This window comes from Carassius gibelio, chromosome A3, assembly GCF_023724105.1.
Source record: "Carassius gibelio isolate Cgi1373 ecotype wild population from Czech Republic chromosome A3, carGib1.2-hapl.c, whole genome shotgun sequence".
Classification (NCBI taxonomy): domain Eukaryota; kingdom Metazoa; phylum Chordata; class Actinopteri; order Cypriniformes; family Cyprinidae; genus Carassius; species Carassius gibelio.
Genome location: NC_068373.1, coordinates 7,394,846 through 7,421,103, shown reverse-complemented (window position 1 = coordinate 7,421,103; position 26,258 = coordinate 7,394,846). Strand labels below are relative to the sequence as shown.

Here is a 26,258-nt window from a genome sequence, read left to right as displayed (position 1 = left end):
TCTGATGGATAAAATATCAGGACACCGGCTCATAAGAAAGCAACATATATTGTTTATGAAAACTGGTGGATTTAGTGTCTGGGACTCCAGGGCACGTTGGGAAGCTGGAAGTAGGGCAAAGCCTTTGAGCCCTACTTTTTGTGAATCTTTTTAAAATCTTTCATTTTAAATAATAATAAATATTTAATATTAATCTTAAAATCTTTCAAATCTTTCTTCATTATATAGTTGCAGCTTACATAATAATGTATTTCTTTGTTTTTCCTGCATTTGTAATGCCAAGATCTATAGTAGTACCACTAGAGACATTATCTGAAAATGAATAACTATTAATATGGTCAGGAACTCATTTTTGACAGTGCATGATCCTAATAAAAAGTTTATCTGCGTACTATAGTTCTCTACCAATGATATTATGGTACTTCTAATGATTTTACGATTGCAATTATGTAAACAATGTGTTTTTAGTTAATAAAAAACAGACGTAGTCAATTAAATAAAACACATTGTTTTTGATGTCAGTATTGCTGAATTTAATTCATTCCTTGTATTTCAGGATGGTACCTTACCATGCTTAAACACCCAGTGGATGAATTTGGTGAATGTGTGTAGCTCCTCTTGAATTCATGAATATGTTTAGTCTATTTCTTCAAAATAAAAACAACAACAACAACAACAACATTTTGTATATATGGTAAACGTTTTTTAATGTATTTATATTTTATTTCTATATAATAGTATAATGTGCATAAACTACAATAGAAAACCAACACTGGCTATTTCTAATCATAATCTAGTCGTGCAGAAGAAGCCTTTGCATCTCACGTAGAGGTACATAAGTGGACATTTACTCACATGAACCAAGCCTCAGACAGCGTTATCAGAAACACAATAACTGTGGTTACATACAGAAAGAAGAAGATCAGATTGATTATTGATACCACTCTGGTCCAGCTCAGGGATTTCTTCTCTAGTTGGTTCTGATGAGTAGCAGAAGCCTGAAACTGCATGAGGATCTGCTTCAGAACATCCAGCGCATACAGCTGCTCCTCGTGACGGTCTGTAACTGAGTCCGCAGGGCCCTTAGTGTCCTTCACAGCATCTGTGAGAGGAATCATAGAAACTTAAGAGATACCAAGGACCACTTTCTGTTTAAGGGCTCATAATGGAATAAAATGGATTTACATGTTTCCCTGTCTGCAGCTGTTTTTTTTTATTATTAGAATTAACTATAAAACTATAAAACTAATAAGCTTAAACCCCTCATATTCAGATGTTGGGTAAATGTTTACCAGAAAGAGCAGATGAGCTTTGCGTTGGTCTTCCTGCATCTGTCTGATTTGCTTTAGCCATCAGAAAATTCATAAGAATGGTCTCCAGAACGCTGATGCCAATCAGAGTGAAAATGACCACACAATAAACCCCTGTGAAAACAAATATAAATACAAATATAAATATAAATAGCAATAAAATATGTGTATGAAGCAATCTAATTTTAAAAATCAAATTGTATTTATTTAATTCAACAGACAAGAAAAAAAAATAGCAAATGATGACATACTATCATTGTTAATTGTTATTTCTAAACTTTTTTTTTATGAAAAAAAAATATACTAATACACTGAGCGACATAGTTGTTATAGCACAAAATGTCAAATACATTAAAAGAGGGGTAAGAAGCCTCCTAAATCTAAACGGATTTCAATTTTTATTGATATTTAGTTTTTTTATGTGCCATTCATGTTTTAAAAGTGTCATTCATGTAAAATACTAAATCAATTATTCAGGTTTTTTTTTTTTTGACTATTTAGTTGAATATTTGAGTAGCCAATGACAAATGGAATCTGAAAGGTGCAATTCATCTATGACTTAAATATTGACATATGAATACATACATTTAAAACATTTAAAGATATGTCACACTAGCAACACTATGAAAAACAATTTTCTGGTTTTACACAATAACTAAGATGTCTGAAATGTACATCTAATTCATGGAGACGTTAAAGGGGGGGTGAAATGCTCGTTTTCACTCAATCTCCTGTTAATCTTGAGTACCTATAGAGTAGTACTGCATCCTTCATAACTGTAAAAAGTATTTAGTTTTATTATATTCATAAGAGAAAGATAGTCTGTATCTTTAAATAATAACACCATTAATTACAATAGTATTGCATTTAAATATAATAACACTATTAACTTCTGTGCCAACTCTGGGTGGCCCATCTTACCCCAAAGGCTATAATTTAATTTTTTTACTTCCACGTAAAAACTACAACTTTTTCTCCATAAACCTCAAAACACTGATGTGCCCACAAATCCCTCATTAACAAACAAACACAGAAGACTTTGATGTTCAACATAATACAATGTCACTTCCGGCTGACTAAATCTAAATCTCAAAATGGATTGTGAAGTGCAGTAAATGATGAACACAACTCTCACCAATCAGGGGGATATCACTGGCAGTAGAGGGCAGCATGTCTTGAAGAAGCAGCAGTAACACCGAAATAGCCAGAAGCAGAGTTACTTTAAAACCCAACTTTTCTCCTCCACTTGAATCGATGAAGAAGGAGGCCAAATCCAGAATAAGGAAGTAAAATACCGGCATTAGAAAGTTAATGACATACAGTAACGGCCTCCTCTTCATGGTGATCTGCAAGAAAGAAGGGAAACTACTTCTACTTTTTTTGTTCGGTCTATTAACGGCGGTCACAACATCTGATCGCAGTATCTCAACTGTGCTGCTGTACAATCAGATGTGCAATTACTGAAAAGCTTGTTTTCTTATTTAGAAGTACGATGTACCGTACAGTACTTTTTCATCTATGGAGAGAGTTTTAACACAAGCATGACTCTGAGCAGGATGGATGTGATGTTCACTCTGTACCGTATATATCAGCTGATCCTGTTGTTGTCCTAGATAAGAGACATTGGTGTTAGACATGTTGATACTGAGGAATTCCCATTCTCCCTGAGTCTGAAAGGCCTGCTTGGAGCTGAGGGTCAGGAATGATGCGCCAGAGAACGGACGGATTATGAGCTCCTCCTCTGAGAAAACACAACAACACGACATTACAGTGACTGAATGTCCAGCAGGTGAAATATGAGTTGAGCTTGTGCACCAATACCCATATTTAGTCCACATTCATGATGGTTTTGATCTTTACAATCTGATGTGCAATATTGCTCTTCCTGTCATTAAAATTCAAATACAAATAAAGCATCTTGTGGGTGTGAATAATTAATTTTCACTTTCATGAACCGAATTATTCAAGTCTGAATTTTGCCCAACCCTGATCGACCCTGATTTCTGAGTTTCAAATGTACTTGAATGGATTGGAGACTGGAGGGTAAAAGTGCAGATTTGGACGTCGAAGGGAAATCGGTGCAGGTTCATCTTGCAGGCCGTGGTCACAGCAAAAGTGTTAGATGCCACAATAATGCCTTCACACATCAACTGGACATACGGATTCTCCTTTGTTGCAAACTCAGTCTTGATGCTGAATAGACAAAACAAAATAACAGAAGTCAACATTGCAGGGATGGTTTACCTCAAAACATGAAAAATCATTTTCTCACCTTCATGTCATTCAAAACTAATAAGACTTTTATTCATTCATTAAAATGTAAACATATTTTGAGATTTCTGTCCCTCCACTGAAACTTCAATCAGTCAAAAGTTTTACACCTTTACATAGTTTATCTAGAAACTTGTAAAAGATATCCATATATTTTTGGACTGGTACGTTTTCCCTAAATGTTTTCGGAATACAAAGAACCCCTCCTCATATGAACTCTTTTCATAGTTTTCTACAAGTAACAAATCAATCTAAATTTACACTACATAAAAGAATGCCATTTTCAGACCTTTCAGTGATGATGATGTCAGGAGACCAAACCATATCCTTTTTAACTGGACATATTTTGATTCCACAAAAGTCCACTGGGTTCCATTTCGTGAACTCACTGAACCAACCCTGAAAAGTTATTTACATTTAGTCATTTAGCAGACGCTACAAATGAGGACAATGGAAGCAATCAAAACAACAAAAGAGGAATGGTATACAAGTGCTATAACAAGTCTCAGTTAGCTTAAAAGCAGTACACATAGCAAGGGCTTTTAAATAATATAATAAATAAAAATAAAAAGAATAGAGCAAGCTAGTGTTAAAGGTCTTTTTTATAACTGTATATGTAAATGAAAAGAAAATAGAATACAAAAAGATTTGAAAGGTAGTTAGATTTTTTAAAGAATAGAATTAGAATAGTGAGTGTTAAAGTTAGAGGGTCAAATAAAGATGTAAGAGATGTGTTTTAAGCCGATTCTTGAAGATGGCTAAGGACTCAGCTGCTCGGATTGGTTTGGGGAGGTCATTTCTGTCATGCTGTCTCGTCTCTGTTTCCCTGGGTGTCCGCTAGTGGGCTCACTTCCCCTTAGGCACCTCACCGTAGGCACTACAAATTCCCACTAGCCTTGTCCCTTCATCACAGTAATTGCACTCCTGTTAATTGCACCAGGTGTCTTCACTCATTAGTCATTAGCCTCCCTATATTAACCAGTTTTTTCTGTTGTCTGCATGGAGTCCTTTGCTTCCATTTCCTTTCGTACCCAGTCTTCTTGTCTTCCGAGATTCCTCGCATTCCGAGTTCCTGTTCCTGTTCCCTTCCTGTTCCTTCCCTGTTTGTTATTTTTTGGATTGTTTCTGGTTTTGACCCTGGCTTGTTGGATAAGGATTTGGATTACCCTAAATAAAAGAACATACTGCTATTGGATCTCTCTTTCCCTGTGTTTCACTGGGTCACGATCGTCACAGAAGGACTCCATCTACTAAGATCCAGCTGTATGTTTTTTGATCCTCCCCAGCCACCGACCTTCCAGAGTCAGTGCTAGTCACCGTTGACCTTCCAGAGTCAGTGCTAGTCACCGTTGACCTTCCAGAGTCAGTGCTAGTCACCGTTGACCTTCCAGAGTCAGTGCTAGTCACCGTTGACCTTCCAGAGTCAGGGCTAGTCACCGTTGACCTTCCAGAGTCAGGGCTAGTCACCATTGACACTCTGGAGTGTCACTAATGATCTTAATGAGCAGTCAGGCCACCAATAATCTTCATGAGCAGAGTCAAGTCAGCATTGATCTTCTGGAATCCAGTCTAAACACTATGGGATTACAAGAGTCTCTCCACATCTCTGTGGAACTACCAGAGCCTCCCCATGTCTCTGCTGAACTAACAGAGCCTCCCCATGTCTCTGCTGAACTAACAGAGCCTCCCCACGCCTCTGCTGAACTAACAGAGCCTCTCCACGCCTCTGCTAAACTAACAGAGCCTCTCCACGCCTCTGCTGAACTACCAGAGCCTCCCCACGTCTCTGCTGAACTACCAGAGCCTCCCCACGCCTCTGCTGAACTAACAGAGCCTCCCCACGCCTCTGCTGAACTAACAGAGCCTCCCCACGCCTCTGCTGAACTACCAGAGCCTCCCCACGCCTCTGCTGAACTACCAGAGCCTCCCCACGTCTCTGCTGAACTACCAGAGCCTCCCCACGTCTCTGCTGAACTACCAGAGCCTCCCCACGCCTCTGCTGAACTAACAGAGCCTCCCCACGCCTCTGCTGAACTACCAGAGCCTCCCCACGTCTCTGCTGAACTAACAGAGCCTCCCCACGTCTCTGCTGAACTAACAGAGCCTCCCCACGCCTCTGCTGAACTACCAGAGCCTCCCCACGTCTCTGCTGAACTAACAGAGCCTCCCCACGCCTCTGCTGAACTAACAGAGCCTCCCCACGCCTCTGCTGAACTACCAGAGCCTCCCCACGTCTCTGCTGAACTACCAGAGCCTCCCCACGTCTCTGCTGAACTAACAGAGCCTCCCCACGTCTATGCTGAACTACCAGAGCCTCTCCACATCTCTGCTGAACTACTAGAGCCTCTCCTCGGCTCGGCTGAACTACCAGAGTCTCTCCTCGCCTCTGCGTAACTTCCAGAGCCTTGTCACGTCTCAGCCAAACTCTCTGAGCGCTCGAATGATCCTGTCGTGGCCACGGAGGCTACCCTTAACTTGTTCATGTTCTCTGTTTCAGACTTGCCTAACCAGACTTGCTCTCCTGTGTCATTGATCCACTGTGGTGGTCTTCTGTGCCGCCCTGAGGGGCTTCTGTCTCGACCGCACGGATGTGATGGTCTTCTGCGCTGTCCTGGTGAGCTTCTGTCTCGACCACACAGAGGTGGTGGTCTTCTGCTTCTCCGCCCTGGTGGGCTTCTGTCTCGACCACAAAGATTTTGTGGGCTGCTGCGCTGGCCTGGGAGGCTTCTGCCTCGACCGCAGGGATGTGGTGGTTTTCTGCGCTGCCCTGGTGGGCTTCTGTCTCAACCGCACGGATGTGGTGGTTTTCTGCTCCGCCCTGGTGGGCTTCACGTTATGCCCTTTCTGGACTTGTGTTTTGTTGTTGTTTTGTTTTTGTTTCTCTTCTATCTGTTTCCATCTATGGACCTGGCCCTCCGTCCCTCCCCCTGATCCTCCTCTGGTCCACCTCACTCCTGGGTTCCTTGTCTTTGTCTTTCTCTCTGTTTCCCTCTAAGGACCTGGCCCTCCGTCCCTCCCCCTGATCCTCCGCCGGTCCACCTCCCTCCTGGGCTCCTTGTTTTTGTGTTTGCACTTCTTGTCTCTGTTTCCCCATTTTATCTGGTCCTCTTGTCTCTGTTTCCCCTTTTTACCTAGCCCTCCGTCCCTCCCCCTGGTCCTAAAATGTTAAATGTTAAATTAAAATGTGGCAAACAATTTGGCTCTAAATGGCTAAGATCTATAAATGGGTAATCAGCGATCCAACGTGTCCTTGTATTGAATCCAAGACGGAGCCGGACGCGGAGCCATTCAGTCCATGTAAATTTTTTTATTCTGCAAAACTTAAGCCCTTCTGACATTTTGCCTGACGTGGCTATATTAAAATAAAACTTTGCTCCCAAGACAACTCATTATGGAGCTGCTGGACCTTCTCAGACCTGCGCTTGCCAGGATAATGCAGCAGAATTTTGCTTTAAACCCTGAAGCCCAGTGCTACGTTTTTTTTTTTTTTTTTTTTGCTACAGAGAGATTCATCGAGGTCGTGGGAGAGGGCCACGGCCTAATCAAGACCTCTGTGTAGAGGTGCGTCCACACTGGTGGCAATGTCCAGCAAAGCTTCAACTTCCTCTGACGAGAGGCTTGGTGCCCTTTTTTACGTTGCTTCCCCATCTTATTCTGTATCTAACTCTCTCTCTCTCTCTGTTCATTGTAGATATGTTGCTTTAAATAAAACATAAACCAACTGCAATCAATACCGCATTAAACAGAAGTAACTGCAGCTGCTTGCCAATCAATTCTGATTGCAAAGTACCATACCATTAATATAAAAGTGTATTATATAATTTTTATAAGTCGTTAAACCCATGTCAAGAAGCGGCACAAGTGGCACAATGGGATAAGGAGGGTGGATGATTAGCGAGGGATCCCCGGTTCGTCTAACCGTCATAACATATCGTGTGAACATATTACTGACCATTTGATAATTAAATTTATAGTCTATATTCTACTGATAACTTAAAATATGTTAACATAAATGTTACTGTAATAATTTGAGGAGTGTTTCATTTGCATAGAACGTGTTGTCTTTCTTAACGCTGTATTGCACCTTCGCGTGAAGTGGAAAATCGATTCCTGAACAATCGAGACCAACTAATTCAGCACCCTCACTTTGGACAGCGCTCTTGTTACGTCGGACGTAAGAGGCAGCGTGCTAAGAAGCTTCCTAAGGGACACTTCGGGGAACACACTTAGGAACATAAACAACTTTGGTAAGATATATCTTTCGAGGTCTTCTTAGCACGCTAAGAGTGAGCGTTATCGGGAAACCGGGCCCAGATCTTCTTAATGTTGAATTAAGCAAATCTGCAGGATCTGAGAGTTTTAGCAATATGGTCTGAGAAAGTCAGCTGTTCATCAATCATAACTCCAAGGTTTCTGGCTGTTTTTGAAGGAGTTATGGTTGATGTGCCTAACTTGATGGTGAAATTGTGATGAAACGATGGGTTTGCTGGAATCACAAGCAGTTCTGTCTTGGCAAGGTTGAGTTGAAGGTGATGGTCCATCATCCAGGAAGAAATGTCTTTTAGACAAGCTGAGATGCGAGTAGCTACCGTCAGATCATCAGTATGGAATGAGAGGTAAAGTTGAGTGTCATCAGCATAGCAGTGATATGAAAAGCCATGTTTCTGAATGACAGAACCTAATGATGCCATGTAGACAAAGAAGAGAAGTGGTCCAAGAACTGAGCCTTGAGGCACCCCAATAGTTAGATTTTGTGACTTGGACACCTCACCTCCCCAAGATACTTTGAAGGACCTAGATGATAGTTAAGACTCAAAACACTGGAGTGCGGTTCCTGAAATGCCCTTTTTCAATGAAAGGAAGAAGGGAAACTGGTCTGTAGTTCTCTAAAAGAGATGGGATGAGGGTGGGTTTCTTAAGTAGTGGAATTATACTAGTTTGTCTAAATGATGAGGGAAAAACACCAGTGTGAAGGGATGTGTTAATTATGTGAGTGAGTGCAGGTACAACTGCATGAGATGGAATAGGATCAAGCGGGAAAGTAGTAGGATTATTAGAAAGGATGAGTTTGGAGACTTCTGCATCAGAGAGTGAAGAGAAGGATGTAAATGAGTGTATGTTTGCTGGTGAGATGTGCTTGACAGATTGTGGTGTGGAAAATTGTGCACTGATGTTTTTAATTTTATTAATGAAAAACATGGCATAGCTGTCAGCTATTAGAGATGAAGCAGGAGTGGGAGGAGGAGGACAAAGGAGCAAGGAAAATGTTTTAAAAAGCATGCGAGAGTTAGATGAATTTTTAATTTTGTTATGGTACTACTGTATGTCCTTTTTAGGAGTGGATATATTAGCAGATCAGTAATGATTATTTAATAGTGATTATAGTGGTCTTTTCCTCCTTGGAATCATAAACATTTTACTTACAAATGTGACCCTGGACCACAAAACCAGTCATAAGGGACAATTATTTTTGAAATTGAGATTTATACATCATAAATAATAGAAAGCTGAATAAATAAGCGCTCCATTGGTGTATGGTTTATTAGGATCAGGTTGAGATAAAAAAAAATAATGATAATAAAAGATTGAGAAAATCGCCTTTAAACTTGTCCAAGTTAAGTTCTTAGGAATGCATATTTTTAATAAAAAAATGAAGTTTTAATATATTTACAAAATATCTTCATGGAACATGATCTTAACTTAATATCCTAATTATTTTTAACATAAAAGAAAAATCTATAATTTTGACCCATACTGTCAGGAACCCTCAGTCACAGCCACCCCAATCATCACCCGCACCTGACTCTCATCAAGCACGATCACCTGATCACCTGCACCCAGCAATCACTCACCAGGATAAAGAAACCTTCACCTCAGTCCGGTCTACCATTCACTACCATGAACAGGTGCCCGACCTCTCTCTACTAACCTGTCTCTCCTATGCCCTCAGATATCCCCTCGATGATCTCCAGTGACATTCCTAAACTAACTCTCCGTGTGTTAATTTCCAACTCTACAACACCTTGTCACATTACCACTTGTTAATAAACTGTTCACTTGCACTAAACCCTCTGCCTCCATCGTGGTTTGTGAAACATACAATGTTTTTTGGCTATTGCTACAAATTTACCGAGGCGACTTAAGACTGGTTTTGTGCTCCAGGGCCACAAATAATATACAATATTTTTTTTTTAATAGGTTTCCATTTGACAAAATATTGAGACCTTTCATTGTGTTGCTTCGGTTGATCAGTTAAGAAGTTACTTGCTACAAATGAAGTATAATTTGGCATATTAATTAGCTATTATTATTATTACTTCCAGACAAAACTTCAGACTGCACAAGGTTTATAAGTTTTGAAAACACTTACATGCGCAATTGTGACTTGTGTTGAGAGACTCTGGGCTTTTTCATTCTGTAGAAAGAAAGAAGTGTTGAGTGGTGACATACAGCTGCTGGTCTTCATGTGTCATGGCATTCAGTTCAATCAGGCTGTGTTTACCACTTCTGTGATGGAGGTCACATACAGGTCTGTATAAACAAGGGTAGGGATTTTCCAGTTTAACACGGGCCGCATGGACGTCATCTGAATGTCATCACTGCCCAATCCGAGATGTTCGATAAGCGCCTTGTAACTGCAGTTTCCATTCGCAGACGCCGACCCTGCACAGATCCCGCTTCATTCAAATCTCACGTGTCACATTTAAACTTTCATCCTGAACGTGTACTTTTCAACTACAGATAACAACAATGCTAGAAGCAGACTCTAAAATGCAATTATCCATGTAACTGTTTGTAGTTACCCTTCACACTTTAGCATACTTCTGAAAACAGTGCAGGAATAATTTCATTAAGTGTGAAATGACTGTAGTGTTTTTGGACACTTAGCAAGTTAATTGAATTCGAGTAAAATTTATATTAAATCCAGAATTTTAGAATGTTTTTGACCCACTTAAGAAGGACTCGAGTACCTCTTTTAAGTAATTTCATAATTACTTCTATTGTCTTTGAAATATGGTAAGTGTACTGACAAGTGTTTATAATAAACTACTTTAATATGCATGAACATTTACATTTCTATTCAAACTTGTGTATTGTATTTAAATATGGTTCTAATTACACACTTGTGATGAATTTGAAATATATTAGCTTTATTGTAATTTTAACATTATATTGAATAACACTACAGATCAATTAAAATCACATACTTTACATGTACTTTATGCTAGTCAACACATCAAAATAAGCGTACTATAAAGCATGACAAAAGATAATTAAAACATGATTTAATGAGTCAAAGTTCAACATTTAATTTCAACATTATTAAAAAAGTTAAGTTTTTAAAAGTTCACTTAAACAGTGTATTGGAATCGAAAATAGGGTCTTTCTTTAAGCACACTTAAGTGGTCTTTTATTTCATTATATTATCTGAAAGCACAAATATTTTTACAAATATTATCTTAAGTGCACATTAAATACAATTAAGCACTTCTTTCAGATGCATAGATAGCAATGGAAAATATGACCCAGATAACACTCATAAACAGACTTTACAGCTGGACGTTTAAAACACACTTACCGAATGAAGCAAGATAAAACAGTAGCCACCCTAGACACATGGCAAAGGGTCAGACAGAGATTCAGCACTGAACAGGATTGACTGTCACTGGCTCACATTTATATAGTGCAAATGAGAACCCTGTTCAACCTACTCTTTTGTTCTTAGTTTTATAACGAGTATGAGCAGCGAAAAGAGAGAAAAAAAAAACCTATACAAAGAGCTGATGTCATTCTTGTGACATTAATATACATGCTTTGTCTGGTGTGCTGTTTGCCATTTGGTTTATGTTCTAGTCATGCCTTATAAAGTGTGAATGTGTCTCACTTTTCTCTTTGCCTTATTGTTGAAACTAACTAAAACTTCATAAAACCTAGACAGAATTTGCACGTTACACATTCTGTATTAAAATCAACATAAAGAGGCATTTGACCCAAACAAATGAAAATCCTGTCATGATTTATTCATCCCTCTTGTCATTCCAAAATTGTATGACTTAGTTGTTTTGGTTTTAAATTATGTTCAAAGTTCAGATATTTTATACAATGTTTTATACAATGTCCCACTTCCAAAAGGAAGTCAATGGCAAGCAAAACTATTTGGTTACCAACATTCTTGAAACAACATGAAGAAGAGTAAATGATCATCCAGTGTTGGGTGAACTATCTCTTTAAGAGATCCCAGAGATTCAAATGTTTTTAAAGTCCAATTTTAGTTTCAGAAATCATCCTTTAATACACATCTATCTGCAGTTTGAAATCCCTGAAGCAATAAAAGGAGATGTCACTGCGAACCCACCACTGCAGAAGTCACTGGGACGTCCCCTCTTTGGAAGGACAGCTGCTTCATGGCATGCAGATCAGACACAGGACCATCAAAACTGTGACATCAGAGATCATACTACGAGGCCAAAGCGTGTTATTAAACATTTTGATGAATGACTTGCATATTCCATTCCACTGCTAAATACTGCAAAAGCATCAAATGATTTTCCAGCATGAATCAGCAGTCAGTACCATCCAGCCACTGTATAACTAAGGCAAAATGACAAAACCAACACAGCAGGGAAAAGACAATCACTCATCCCGTGTGTTCATAATACAGGTAATAAGTCAGCAGACCCATCTCAGTGAATTGTTCAAATACAGACACACATACGGGTGTAAGGCTTTCCAGGGTGGCTCTTTTTAAACTCTGCCACCGTGTCCAGTTGGTAAACATCAAAACTAATCTTCCACTGCCCTGACAGGGACAAGCTGAGAAAACAGATCATTTAAAACAGCAGTGCAATCATCTCAAACCCTTATTTGACTTCAACTTTGAGACAAAGGGCAAAGCTACCAGGTTACTCTGACAGCGTGTATGTGGCGTTGCATAAATGCTCATTGAGGAAAGCAGTGTACAGGATATTAAAAGTGAGCTATACCCAACTGGAAACCCCCTTCAGACCAGCTTGAAGACTTGATAATGCTGATGTGGTCCAGCAGTTCACCTGCACCATAACAGGACAAAAAAGATGGATGTCACACGAAAGCAAGTCAACAAAAGGCATTCTCCACAAACAGTTCCAAAGGTGACCCACCAACTTTCATAAGCACAAAAATCATGTCAGTTGAGGAGATATTAGCCTAGATAATCTAATGATCTAATGATACAACGTTTTTATTGTGATTTTAATGATCAAAAATGTATTATTTACACATATCCTTTTGTTTGCATATCATAAAATAACATTTTACATATTATTAAATAATTACATTGAAAATTGGCATAGGTGTTGTTAGGCATGATGTGATGCGGAGTGCCTAAAACTAGAGGTGTGCGATACCGCTAGATTTGGTATCGATCCGATACCAAGTAAATACAGGGCCAGTATCGCCGATACCGATACCAATACCGATACTTTTTAATAATTAAGGAGGATGCATCTTCAACCTAAATCTAAATGAATTTTCGTGACTTTTAATTTGTTTTTGTGATTTGCATTTTGGGTTATTAATCAGTACTACAAATGCTTTTGTTCAGAAACAACTTTTGGTTACTTCTCTTTTATTTAAATAAACAAAGTTACAAAATGATTACTTCACAAATATTAAAAATGTAAAAACAAATTCTCTTTTTAAGTAGCATGTTAACAAAAAATGTTTCTCCTCTTTAGTGCACTTCTTTTCAGGATTTTTTTCTTAAATAAACAAAGTCACAAAGTTTTACTTCACAGTAAATATAAAAAATGTAAAACAAATTCTTCTTGTAATACGATATAATGAGAACAAAATAACGTTTCTCCTCTTTAGTGCACTTCTTTTCAGGATTAAAAAAATCATAAATTAAAACCAATTACTGTAAATAAGCCTCTTACTGACTGCTGTTAGAAATGCGCGGCTGAGTGGCGCGCGCCTGACTGCTGGTGGTAGCGCTAGTGGTGAGTCACGTGACTCACGTACAACACAGGAGGGGGGGGGCAGTGTCGAGCACGAGCAGCACTCCTGAGAGCTTGCTCTGCTCTGTGACAGCAGCAGCATTTGGACAAACACGGCCAGTTCGCAAAACGAGAGAAACCGAAACTTAAGTATCGATATTTCCACGTTGATATCGATCAATACCGATACCAACGTTGATATCGATATTATCGATATTAGTATCGATCTGCCCACCTCTACCTAAAACCCCCTTAGCTGTTGTAAATTCACTGTAAACCACGGTTTCACAGGCTTCACTATTGCATTTATAATACAGTTAATCCATATAATGTATGAATAAAGCTGATATTAAATAAATACATACATACTAAAACCAAAATACAATTAACTTAGAAATATTTTGTAAAAGTATCTTAATTAAACATTCAAATTAATTTTGAGACACGATCACAAGTCGGTCAGGCTTACCACCCAGTCAATCATAACGCACCACCTCACCTGAATACTAATCAGCAGCACCTGTTCACAATTACCTCGTCAGCTCACCCAGCTCCCCAGTGATCCTCCAGCGATTTTCCCCTTCCAAGTATTCTTCTCCAGCTTTATCCCCGAGGTGTGTGCAACGGATTCTCCATCTGGTCACCCCACCTGCCATATGGAGTAAGCTAATATCCAACCGAGATTTCCAAACCCTACTCACCGGATCTCACCTGCTTCTCATCAGATTCATATACATACCTGCTTTTAAAATAAACCTTTTGATATTTTACCTTCCGTCCATGAGTCCGTTTGTTACAGAAGATCGGACCAATACAGAGGATGAGCAAACCGGACCCTTTCCATGAGCTGGTGAATTTGCTACGGCAAGTATTGCAACCGACCATCCTGCCACCAGTTTCTACGGCCTGGCCTCAACCAGCACAACAATCCACTTCTGATTCTCGCCCTTGAGTGGTGTATTCAAGCCCAGTCATCAGACCAGCACCACTCAATCTTTCGAACATTTCATCATACACTTCCAGGAGATATTTGGCACAACAAGGGGTGATTCATCAATTGGTGAGCAACTATACCAGCTCAAACAGGGCAAACTGTCTATGCATGAATATACCCTGCAGTTTAGAACTCTTGCAGCAGCTGGCGGATGGAATGAGGTATCTCTGATCTCCGCGTTTCGCCAAGGTCTAGAACCCCGACTCTGCCTCCAGATGGCATCATTCGATAACTCGCAGGGTCTAGAAAGTTTTATCCAACAAGCTACCAGATGTTCCGAGCCATTAAAATCTTGCCTCCAGGAATGCTCACCAGCCAGCCTTACACCACGATACCACTGAGCGGACACCTGGAATTCTCCTGAGACTGTCCCAGAACCTGTGCAGACAGATACCAACCATCTGACACCCACTGAACGTCGAAGAAGAATGACCCAAGGTTTATGCCTCTACTGTGGCGCGAATGGGCGGCACATCATGGCCTGTCGCCTTCTTCCTCCTCAACCTGTGCTGAGTTTTCTACGCCTAACACCCATTAAAATGAATCCACTCACCACTACTGCCCATCTTACTTCTGCCCATATCACTCTTCCAGTTACCGCCCTCCTTGACTCTGGGTCACCCGGGAACTTCATCTCAGACAACCTCTGCCGCCAGCTCCACCTACTGATCTCCAGCACTGAAACCAGCTGCCAAATAATCTTCATCACAGGCAAACCGCCGAACAGAAGGAATGTCTGTTCATGTGTGGGTCCAGTCCAGCTGACACTCGGCTTGTTGCATACGGAATCCATCAATCTCCTCATCCTCAAAGGCTCCACAGCAGATATAATTCTGGGTCATCCCTGGCTGCTGTAGCATAGCCCAATTATATCATGGACCTCTGGTGAGATCTTATGGTGGGGTGATCAGTGTTTCCCTTCATGTTTTCCCAATCGTCCAGCTCCAGTGAAGTCACCCGAACAAAACTTACCCTTGAACACAACCTCCATTGAAAGTCCTCCTGAGAAACGTTCTGTCAACATTCCCCCCTGCTACCAAGAATTACATGATGTCTTCTGCCCTCACAAAGCCTCACAACTGCCTCCTCATCGCCCCTGGGACTGTGCGAAAGATCTACCCTCTCTCAATTCCAGAACGGAAGGCCATGGAGGAGTATGTGGAGGAAGCTCTCAAACAAGGCTACATTGTCCCATCCAACTCCCCTGCCACTTCAAGTTTCTTCTTTGTGGTGAAGAAGGAGGGAGGCTTGCGGCCCTGTAAAGATTATTGTGCACTTAACTAAATTACCGGCAAGTTCCGGTATCCTCTTCCCCTTGTCCCAGCAGCACTTGAACAACTACGAGGAGCCACCATATTCTCCAAACTAGACTTATGCAGTGCATACAATCTCATCAGCATATGCCAGGAAAATGATTGGAAGATGGCATCCATGTCCCCTACTGCCCTCTATGAATACAGGGTCATGCCGTATGGCCTATTTAACGCCCCCTCCATCTTCCAGGACTTCATGCATGCAGTTCTCCGGGAGTACCTCAACCACTTTGTCATTGTGTATATTGACGACATCCTCATTTACTCCTGGAGCCTGGAAGAACATTGCGTGCATAGTAAGGACCATCCTATCTAAACTCAGACAATTCCAACTCTTCCTCAAAGTCGAAAAGTGCTCCTTCCACCAATTTTCAGTACACTTCCTGGGGTACATAATCTTTGAATCAGGAATCCACATGGACGAGGGGAAGATAGAAGCAATCACATCCTGGCCTCAACCCTCCACAGTCAAAGAACTCCAACGCTTCCTAGGTTTATAAAGAACTACAGTACCATCACTAGTCCCATCACCAACCTCCTACACAATAAGCCCAAGTCTCTGTCCTGGACTCCAGCCGCCACTGAGGCCTTCACCACCCTAAAGCAAGCCTTCACAACCGCTCCCCTCCTAGTTCACCCAGACCCTGAACTCCCATTTTTAGTGGAAGTGGATGCCTCTAACAGCAGTTCTCTCCCAACGACAGGGCTCTCCTCCTCAACTCCATCCATGCGCCGCCTTGTCCCAGAAGCTCAGCCCGGCAGAGAGGAACTATGACATTGGGAATCAGGAACTGCTGGCTATCAAGTTAGAATTAGAGGAGTGGCGACCCTTGCTAGAGGGCGCAGCTCATCCGTTCACTGTACTTGCAGATCATAAGAACCTACAATACCTTAGAGAAGCAAAGCGCCTAAATCCCCACCAAGCTAGATGGGCTCTCTTCACAAATTTCAATTTCACTATCTCGTATAGACCCCGCTGTAGTAACATCATGCCTGATGCCCTGTCCCGACTCCATGCTCCTGAAGACGGTACAGATGAGCCTGAAAATATAATCCCTACTCCACTCATTTCTAGCCCTATTCAGTGGACCTATTCAAGCTCCCCCTGGTGCTCCGCCGGGCTGCCCCTTGGACGTCCGTATGTTCCACGGACCCAACGCACTCCACTCATTCTAACCACTCCTACTTCCTTAGGCACTGCCCACCCTGGGGCTGACACAACTCTTCTTGTGGCCCAACAAGGCAGGAGACGTGAGATGGTTCGTCAGAGGGTGTAACGAATGCGCTACTTACAAGAGTCCCTGTCATCTTCCAGTCGGCAAAGTTCATCCACCACCCATCACCAACCATCCCTGGTCACACTTAAGAGTGAATTTCATTACAGATCTGCCCCCATCTGACGGTAACACTTGTATCCTGGTAATAGTCACTAGATTTTCTAAATTCTGCCGTTTCATTCCCCTACAGGGTTTACCCACAGCCTTGGAGACAGCAGAACTCCTCTTTAATTGGGTGTTTCACAAGTTTGGCCTCTCCAAGGACATTGTGTTGGACCGTGTACCCCAATTTATTTCCAGTGTATGGAAGGTCTTTTTCTCCCTCCTAAGTGTGACCGTAAGCGTCTCCTCTGGATACCATCCTCAATCCCAAGATCAAACGGAACGAAAGATACAAGAGGTAGGGCGATTCCTCAAAACCTTCTGCCATGGTCATCAGAACTCCTCGAACCAGTTCCTGGGCTGGGCCGAGTACGCCCAAAACTCACCATCAACCATCTACGGCTCTCACACCATTCCAACTTTGTGGGAATTTTTCGATTCATTTAGACATAACGTACATAAAACTTGTTTTGATCATTTTCTCTCCTCAGAAAATCCAGGATGACTTCTCTAAAAGTCTCAAAGGGTTCACAGAGCAGCACTATGTAAGTATTTAATTATTTATTTGACATTGAAATAGTGTTTCAGCTTGGCCTAATCCAAAATTATATATGACTGTATACACAATGTCACAATGAAATGAATTAAAAAATGAAAAAAAAACTACCCATGTGTTCTTTTGAATTCATCAGTTAATAAAGAAATGTGGCTCTGTAGTGGACACCTGTGATGCAGTGGACAGACAGCTGCTGATGTCTGATGCTGGCTGACAATAAACAGACCTCTCTGGACGTACCCCATCTTTTGCAGGTGTGTAAATAAGTGAACGGTTGCAGACACACACCAGAAACCCTTCTAAAACATTCAATTATTTAGTTTATTAACAGTTCTTTTCTCTTTTTTTATTGTTTTCAGAGTAATTCTAACATTGCCCTTCCTGTAACATGATGGTCCTGCTGTCCTGGACTGTATATGATGAGGTAAGTATGAGTTTGTCCATGTGTGTATACATATTTAGTGTATACACACACACACATTATACACACATTGTGCACTTAATTAGCCCACAATGCAGTAATATGACAAAAATAATTCCAGTGGTGTTCCTCATTTTTAAGATAATTAAAAAATACCTGTGCTAAATGAATAAATGTAAATATTTTATTTAATTTTATGTATCAAATTACAGAAAAAGTCAATGCTAATGCAAGGGTGTTTCTAATCCAGAGTCTTTGGGAGGAATGCTAAATTTGACATTGTTCTCTCTTCTGACTGCTGTTATCAGTCTCTGACAGTTTTTTTTCCTTTGATTGAAAGTTGTGAAAATGCTATTGTAGAGTTTTTCATTTTGCTATTTGAGTAAATGAGAATGCAAAAATATATTTGTGATACTCTTCCATTCACTGCTCTCGAAGTTTACCCAACTATAACAATTTACGCTGCTGAGAAACTGGTTTATTAAGCTAAATACATCTACCTTGAGGCTTATCAATTTCTTAAAATGTCCTGTGTGAATTCTCTCAATCAGTTACCACTATTTAGAACCCGAAAGAAAATGTTACTATTAATTACATTGTGTCTAAAATTGAATTGAATTTATTAATTTAAATTGTATCATAGTTTAAGGTACATGAAATGTTTTTTAAAGTTCTAAGATAATTGAGTCACATTTATTTGTTTATAATTTTTCCAAGAAGTAAATGTTTTTTTTGTTGTTGTTGTTTATAGCAGTATTAACACTGATGTTTCCATGAATGGGATTGTGATGTGCAGCATTGACTAAGGTGATAATGGATGTTGTTTTTTATCAATAAACTATGTTTTATACACATTTGTTTTATTTTTTCAGTTTGTTTTTTAAAATCATTAAAAATGTCAATAGCATGAAAAATAAACCGGGGTGGGGGGGATCATGTGAATATTAAAGAACTGAAATTAGGGAAATGGTGCCTTGAAGCACCCCAGGTGGTTCCTGGCCATCCCGATAAAAGGATTCCTGCAGGAACCGTTGAAAGTTCCTCAGAGAACCGCCCCCATTTAGAGTGGTGCTTAGAGGCTTTTTAGAGGGTTCCGCCGGTGAGGCGAAGTGAAGAACCCCAAAAGATGCCTCCAGGAACCTTTAGTTTTTAGTGTATTAGCCCCGCCGGCCCACTTTAAGCCCTGGCTCGCACTGGCCCGACAGTGGAAATGTGCATCTCTCAGAAATCAGAGCTTTGCAAGAGTAATATCCCCTATTATAATACATCATACTCATTCTATTATTTGTATATATGTAAAAGGCAATGATTTAAAACTTAGGCTATGATATGATGCTAATGAATAGAATAAGCACAGCCTGCTCACCAATCAAACAGACGCATTGCGTGTCTCAGTCTCTCAAAAACCAAACCAGTTCTCTCTCAAGAGTAGACTTATAACCAACTTAGTCCTACATTGCATCTTTATCTTTTGTTGGTTTGTGTGGCATACGCACATTTGTTTAGTGAAGTTCACAAAAAGACTGGCTCAAAGAGTTCTGCGTAATGAAAATGTGCACATTGAATTGATTCAGTCATGTTCAAATGATCACTAAACGTTTGTCATGACATCTCTCTACTTGCATGATAAATATTATTTTTGAAATTAATAATTATTTTAGTTTAACACGGCATACTTGTTCAGTGATAACAATAAAAAAAAAAAGATAGTCATGACGGTCTTATCAAGTAACTGTATGACGTTGTATCCTAATGCAGATACAAAAAATTTTGTCATTGTTAGATACAGATACAGATACTGGCTGTTACATGAAAATTTAAATATGTAATGTCATAATTATAAAGACAATTTACATACGTAACTGTTGCATAAGGCTATGAATTAATAAGCATTTAATGATAAGAACTTTTAATGTCTTTTCATTTACAGTAGCATGAACCACGAGTAGTCGAGTAACTCGAGTATTTTTTTAAATAAGGAATCAACTAGCAGAAATCACTAGTTGTGCAACCCCTACTTGGCAGTCTTTGGGACAGTCTCAAACCTCCAGGTTTTCATCGAAAATATCTTAAATTTAACAGAGCTTTTACGGGTTTGGAATGACATTAGGGTAAGTAATTAATGACAAAAAGTAAATTTTAGGGTGGAGTGTCCCTTTAAGAACAAGCACATTACTGTTACCTGAGGTCAAATCTGTTATCAACATACCCAAATGTCCAAAAACCTCAATTAAAGAAGACAAATTAGACTTGCGCATGTTTAAAGGTGCACTTTTATTGTACGTTTCGCTCTTCTTTTTCACAGTGGTTTTGAACTCAAACTCACACATTTGTCAATAGTGTAAAGCAATTTAAATGAAACTTAAGTTGCTTCAGTCCAGTAAATGTTCCTCTTAAAATATAGTTACAATGACATAAAATTACTTAAAACTGATATAAATAAGAGTATGAAAGTGTCCACTCACACAATCAAAAAGGAAAAGAGCCTTTTCAGGAGTGCTTCTCTGAAAAACTCATCGTCAGCCAAAGCTTCCCCTGCAAAACATGGCATAGTTACTAAGAGTGGCCTACGAACAGATGGAGATGATTTCTCATTCGATGCCTGTCACAGACTCACTGCTGGTGACTGCAGCTCCACTAGTCTTTCGTCAGGGATCCAGACAGCTTTCACTTGATTCCTTCTGTGCAGATGCATAAGAAACACAAAAACATCATCACGTTTCTTTCTGTTTTCTCAGCTTTGGTGTGCTGTGCATTGAGTGTGTGTTTTTATGACTTCACTCACAGTCTCTCTACTCTCTCTTCTCGGCCAGGGGAGTCCAGTGCTCATCTGATCGTATAAACAAAGACTGAAATAAAAACATTTCAATACTGATTGTGTGAAAATGATTAGTATCAGTTATTTATACAAATCACGACTGCCTCAGTTAATCATCTCCACTAGAACAAGATGAGTATTACTTTAGACCTGAATATTTTTATTATCATTTTCAACCAAGCAGTACCTCACAAATTATGCAAATAGTATGAAACTACTATGTTTGTGTGTTTATGATATATACAATTACTGCGATATTAGCCTTAGTGAGACTAAAGAGTGAGACATTTCATTGCAAAATGTTCACAGTGTCAACTGCAACACGTAACGTTGAATAATCTGAGGGAGAATGACTTTTGTTCAGTTTTTCAGAGAAATTTGAGAATTCTCGTCATGTATGTATACTACTAGAAAGTGCTGGTAGAAAATGAAATAAATAGTGATAGCATGTTTGATCATGTTTGTTTGGAGGTGCCCATAATTGAAAGACCCCACAGAAATGTCAGTGTGCTCGGATGGAAGCGATTGGGAGTCGATCCTCACATTTTCAGAGGGTTATTAAAAATCTGCATCAGATACATTTCTTTAAACTGACAACTTCTTCTGTCATACCCACTGATCTATATATGTTCTCTATTATAGATCAGTGGTCATACCCATGCGTCACGTGATTGAACTTTTGCTTGTTTGCTGCCTCGCGCATGTTTTCTGTTTCCAGGATGATTTGGGAGTGTCTGTGTTACTGCAGACCACAAACAACTCCACAAACTAGCGCTTTATTACAGTGAAAAAATGATAACCGCTACCTGAGCAGCTCGGCATAAGCATAGTGTTTGTGAGCATCTGACGCTGTGTCTCTGTCTGCCATATTCACTCACTGCTGCCTGTCTCCGTCGTTTCAGGGTCCTAGTGCGCAAAGGCTGAATGTTAGTTCATGCGATTGAACGTCTTTACCAGTAGATGGCAGCACAGCACATAGTGCACCTTTCAAAGAAGTGCATTTACACTTCCGGTTTCATCGACTTAATGTCATTGTTTTTTTTTTTGTGTGTGTGTTTTTTTTTTAAATGCCCATAATTTGGCATGTTTTTAGCACAAGCGCAAGACATTGTCACATTATATTTTGCATCATAAAACGCATCAGTAATAATATAGATAATATCTTGTCTAGAAAAGGTGGTTGCTAACAAGTCTCTATAAATGGGACTGCAGAGGTTGTCGGGAACATTACACGACACACCAATCTGAAAACCCATCTAACTAGGCCAATTGCATAACGTTTTCATTATGCACAATCCCTTAAATTTAAAAGTAGGCAGAAAATGGAGAAAATTGTGTGTGTGTGTGTGTGTGAGAGAGAGAGATAGAACTGGAGCACATGGGATATATTGACTTTTAAAGCGTCCTCTGCTCCATCATCTAAATGTGTCTGATGATTCAGGTTGTGAATAACTCGCTTCTTGCTTTCATCATAGCAACTTTTTATGCTTTCACAGCCTCGTCGTGTTTATAATTGCACTCTTGCAAACTATTATAACTCTATAATTTTTTCAAATGTAGAAAGAGTTGTCAGAAGCTTAATAGTGATGTTGAAGTCATGCAACGTGGCCTATAGTATGTATATAGCTTATAGTGTAGTTTTCTTACCTTGTGCCGATTACATTTATGCTTTAGAATTCATAAAAGCTGTGTTCATTTGTGGATATTATCATAAAATCACCAAATTTTGTTGATCACAGAACTTATTTTCCACAATTGTACAAAAGCCAATGGAAAAATCTCATTGGGTTTTTGTCAAGAGAATTAGTGATGTGTTCCAGGTTGCCCCACAAAAATACATCATCACTGCAACACTCCAGCTGACAAAAGAAGATGTTTTGGGAAATGTATCAGTTGAAAGTCATTGTTTTATTCCCAGTGTTCCTCAAAGTAGGGTGACCACCTGTCCCGCATTTTGCGGGACAGTCCCGAAATTTGAAGCTTTGTCCCGCGTCCCGCAAGTCATAAGCAGTGTCCCGCATTTTAATTTCGTCTTCGTCATTGTATTTAATCGTCCTTTAAATTACATTTCTACAATAAAAAAAATGTTAATAAGAAAACACGTACTGAACATGCGCAGCGCAGCCGTTATTATTGGTTCTAGCGGCTAGCCAGAGCAGGAAAATAAACACCGAGAAAAAAAACCCACACAGACACAAAAAAAAAAAAAAACACTCCTGGTGAAAGTGAACTACAGCTACACCTGCCAGGAGTTCTAATGACACATAATGAATGAGAAGGCCCTACTCTAAGCTGCCAGATCAGACAAAAAATATAAATTCAAGATGCACTGAATCCGGTAAGGACGCATTTAATCTTTCTAGTCTTTCCTAATGGAATTTATATGCTTATTTGGAAATGTGCTTTGTAGCGATTGGATTATTATTTTCACTTAATTATTTGGATTGAATACACACGTTCTGTTAACGTGCTGTTAACGTGCTATTTATGTTGATATTTATTTTACTGATATTACTATTAAATATTATTAGTGACGTTCACAGCGCCGGTCAGCACCGTCATTAACATTTTTATAAACCCTTTTAGCAATTTAAAACATGTTAACATCACTGCAAAAAGATATCTAATAAAAAAAATCAATATTTATTCACCTAGTATAATAATAGTAATTTCTCTGCCTCGTGTCCCGCATTGTCCCGCAAAATCAGGTCTGCTGACCTGCAACAGAGCAATAGCCAGGTGGTCACCCTACCTCAAAGTATCTTCTAAGTGTTCCACTTAGGGGGAGCAAATGACAGAATTTTCATTTTTGAAAATGTATTTGAATATTAATTTATATTAAAAGCTATTAGCTGACCTTTAGAGCGCAGTCTGACTCACTTAAGTAGGACTTAAACACATCTTCATATGTGATTTCTGAATTTCTTAAAAATATGGTAAAAGTATACTACTAAGACCCGGTTTCTCAGACATGGCTTAGCTTAAGTCAGGACTAGGCCTTATTTAAATTAGAACATTTAAGCAGTTTTTATTAAAAGACTTAGAAAAAAAAAAAACAGAACAGATTTTTAGGTGACCTATTTAATCTTTTGATTGATTTCTGCAGGTCTTATCATATGAGGCAGACAGGCTGTGGCTGATGCCCCGGATGCTGCCCTGCTGAAGTGCTGTCAGGGGTATCAGGTGAAAGGTGTGAATGGTGACGTGTGTTTGGCTGTATCAGGCATTCAGCTCTCTTTTGTTTGACCTGAATGGCCATAAAGCTCAGCCACCTGACCCCAGTGATGAGGCAGACACCTCACAGACCAAAACACTGCCACCACAGCTGTACTTTCAGCTCCTCCTCAGCCCTGCGCACCTCCACCCCTTCCTGAAAGTCAACAATAAAGCACGTTTCCAGTAAGCCGAATAGCTTCACAAGTCCTACCCATTGCCATGGCAACAAACGCCTTAAGCTGACAGTGGAGTCTCTCTTGACCAAGTGAGGCCACCCATGCAGAGAAATGCATTGCATAGCATGACATGTTCTGCACACACACACTATATATAGTATATATATATATATATATATATATATATATATATATATATATATAGTACAGACCAACAGTTTGGAAACACCTTCTTTTCTTTATTTTCATGACTATGAAAATTGTAGATTCACACTGAAGGCATCAAAACCATGAATTAACACATGTGGAATAATATACATGACAAAAAAGTGTGAAACAACTGAAAATATGTCATATTGTAGGTTCTTCTTTAGCTTTGATTACTGCTTTACACACTCTTGGCATTCTCTTGATGAGCTTCAAGAGGTAGTCACCTGAAATGGTCTTCAACAGTCTTGAAGGAGTTCCCCGAGAGATGCTTAGCACTTGTTGGCCCTTTTGCCTTCTGTCTGCGGTCCAGCTCACCCCTAAACCATCTGGATTGGGTTCAGGTCCGGTGACTGTGGAGGACAGGTCATCTGGCGCAGCACCCCATCACTCTCCTTCTTGATCAAATAGCCCTTGATGACTTCAGTGTGACTCTACAATTTTCACTGTCATGAAAATAAAGAAAAGTCTTTGAATGAGAAGTGTCCAAACTTTTGGTCTGTACTGTATATCTAGCCCATAAATATGCATGTGTAATACATTTTTGGACATTCACATCATGCATACATGTACATCTATATATAAATCTATATATAAATCTATATATTTCTATATTGTTGACTTAAAAATCATCATATGGACATTACTAACATATGTACTTATGGGAATTTTATATGTGTTATAAACTTCATCTAACCTAGAGAATGTACACATGTTGAAATTATATATTTTGCCCTCTGGGTAACATTTATGGCAATATTACTCTCGATATGGCAACATTTATTGCATTTCTGGATGGGTAACATGAAGAGTTGTACTGAAACTTCCCTTAGTATACAGTAGCACAGAGGCTCTGAAAACCTTCTTTTCAAGGTTGTTTGAGTTGGACTGGCTACATGTGTTACTGCAGTGGTGTGAGACATGAGTGGTCTCAATGAAAGCGCAGGAGTGTAAACAAAGCACTAAGGGCAGATTAACAGATTAGTGCTGAAGGAAGTAAAACTACCCAATGAGTCTGTGACGCTATGAAGGTAAATCATGTTCAGCGTGGCTTTGTTTGCAAATAGTTTCAATGGTGTCAGCTTCTGCACTGCAGACCTGTTCGCCCAACACCCTTTAAAGGCACTCACAGATCTCTGATTTTCAGAACTGAGTGGTTTCCTTTTTTAGCTTTTTAACTTTATATTTCAAAAAGATGCATGAAACTGACTGAAATATATACGATGCCTATATTATAAAATTTATATTGATTTAATCGCATCCAATGGGAAGTCAACGTTACTTGAACCATCTGTTATTTTACCCAGAGAGCTGACTAATATATATATAATATATGTAATATGTAATATATATGTATATATAATAATATATATGTGTGTGTGTGTATATATAGATGTGGCCGGCTTGACGTCCTTATAATATATTAAAGGAAGAGACAATGCCAAGACATCTACTAAAAAAGGATTCTTTTATTCTTGACTGAGCCTCAAAAGAAGACCCAGCATTAAATGTTTGGTTCAGGGAAAAATAGTTTTTTCCTCAGGACTTAGATCCAATCAAACAAGAAAAGTTGTATAAAACAGAATAATAAAACAAAACAAATGATGTGACTCGGTTCCC

The 26,258-nt window shown here is 39.5% G+C and overlaps 1 protein-coding gene and 1 long non-coding RNA gene across 3 annotated transcripts; both read right to left on the bottom strand.

Moving 5' to 3' along the window:
• Nucleotides 1-709: 709 nt before the first annotated feature.
• LOC127945060 (5-hydroxytryptamine receptor 3A-like) lies at nucleotides 710-10,237 on the bottom strand. Its single transcript, XM_052541594.1, has 8 exons — nucleotides 10,084-10,237; nucleotides 9,952-9,996; nucleotides 3,871-3,980; nucleotides 3,331-3,503; nucleotides 2,891-3,051; nucleotides 2,446-2,656; nucleotides 1,293-1,424; nucleotides 710-1,102 (listed from the first exon to the last, which is right to left on the bottom strand). Exons 1-8 carry the CDS (start codon nucleotides 10,165-10,167, stop codon nucleotides 852-854), a joined length of 1,167 nt encoding a protein of 388 aa, XP_052397554.1. The 5' UTR covers nucleotides 10,168-10,237; the 3' UTR covers nucleotides 710-851.
• A 1,294-nt stretch (nucleotides 10,238-11,531) lies between these two features.
• LOC127942787 (uncharacterized) lies at nucleotides 11,532-21,961 on the bottom strand. 2 transcript variants are annotated; one of them, XR_008149428.1, is made up of 5 exons: nucleotides 21,846-21,961; nucleotides 21,007-21,070; nucleotides 20,839-20,902; nucleotides 20,687-20,756; nucleotides 11,532-12,631 (listed from the first exon to the last, which is right to left on the bottom strand). It is a non-coding gene; the product is annotated as an uncharacterized LOC127942787 (long non-coding RNA). The 2 variants fall into 2 exon arrangements; XR_008149427.1 differs by lacking the exon at nucleotides 11,532-12,631 and having other exon boundaries at nucleotides 20,496-20,756.
• Nucleotides 21,962-26,258: the final 4,297 nt, after the last annotated feature.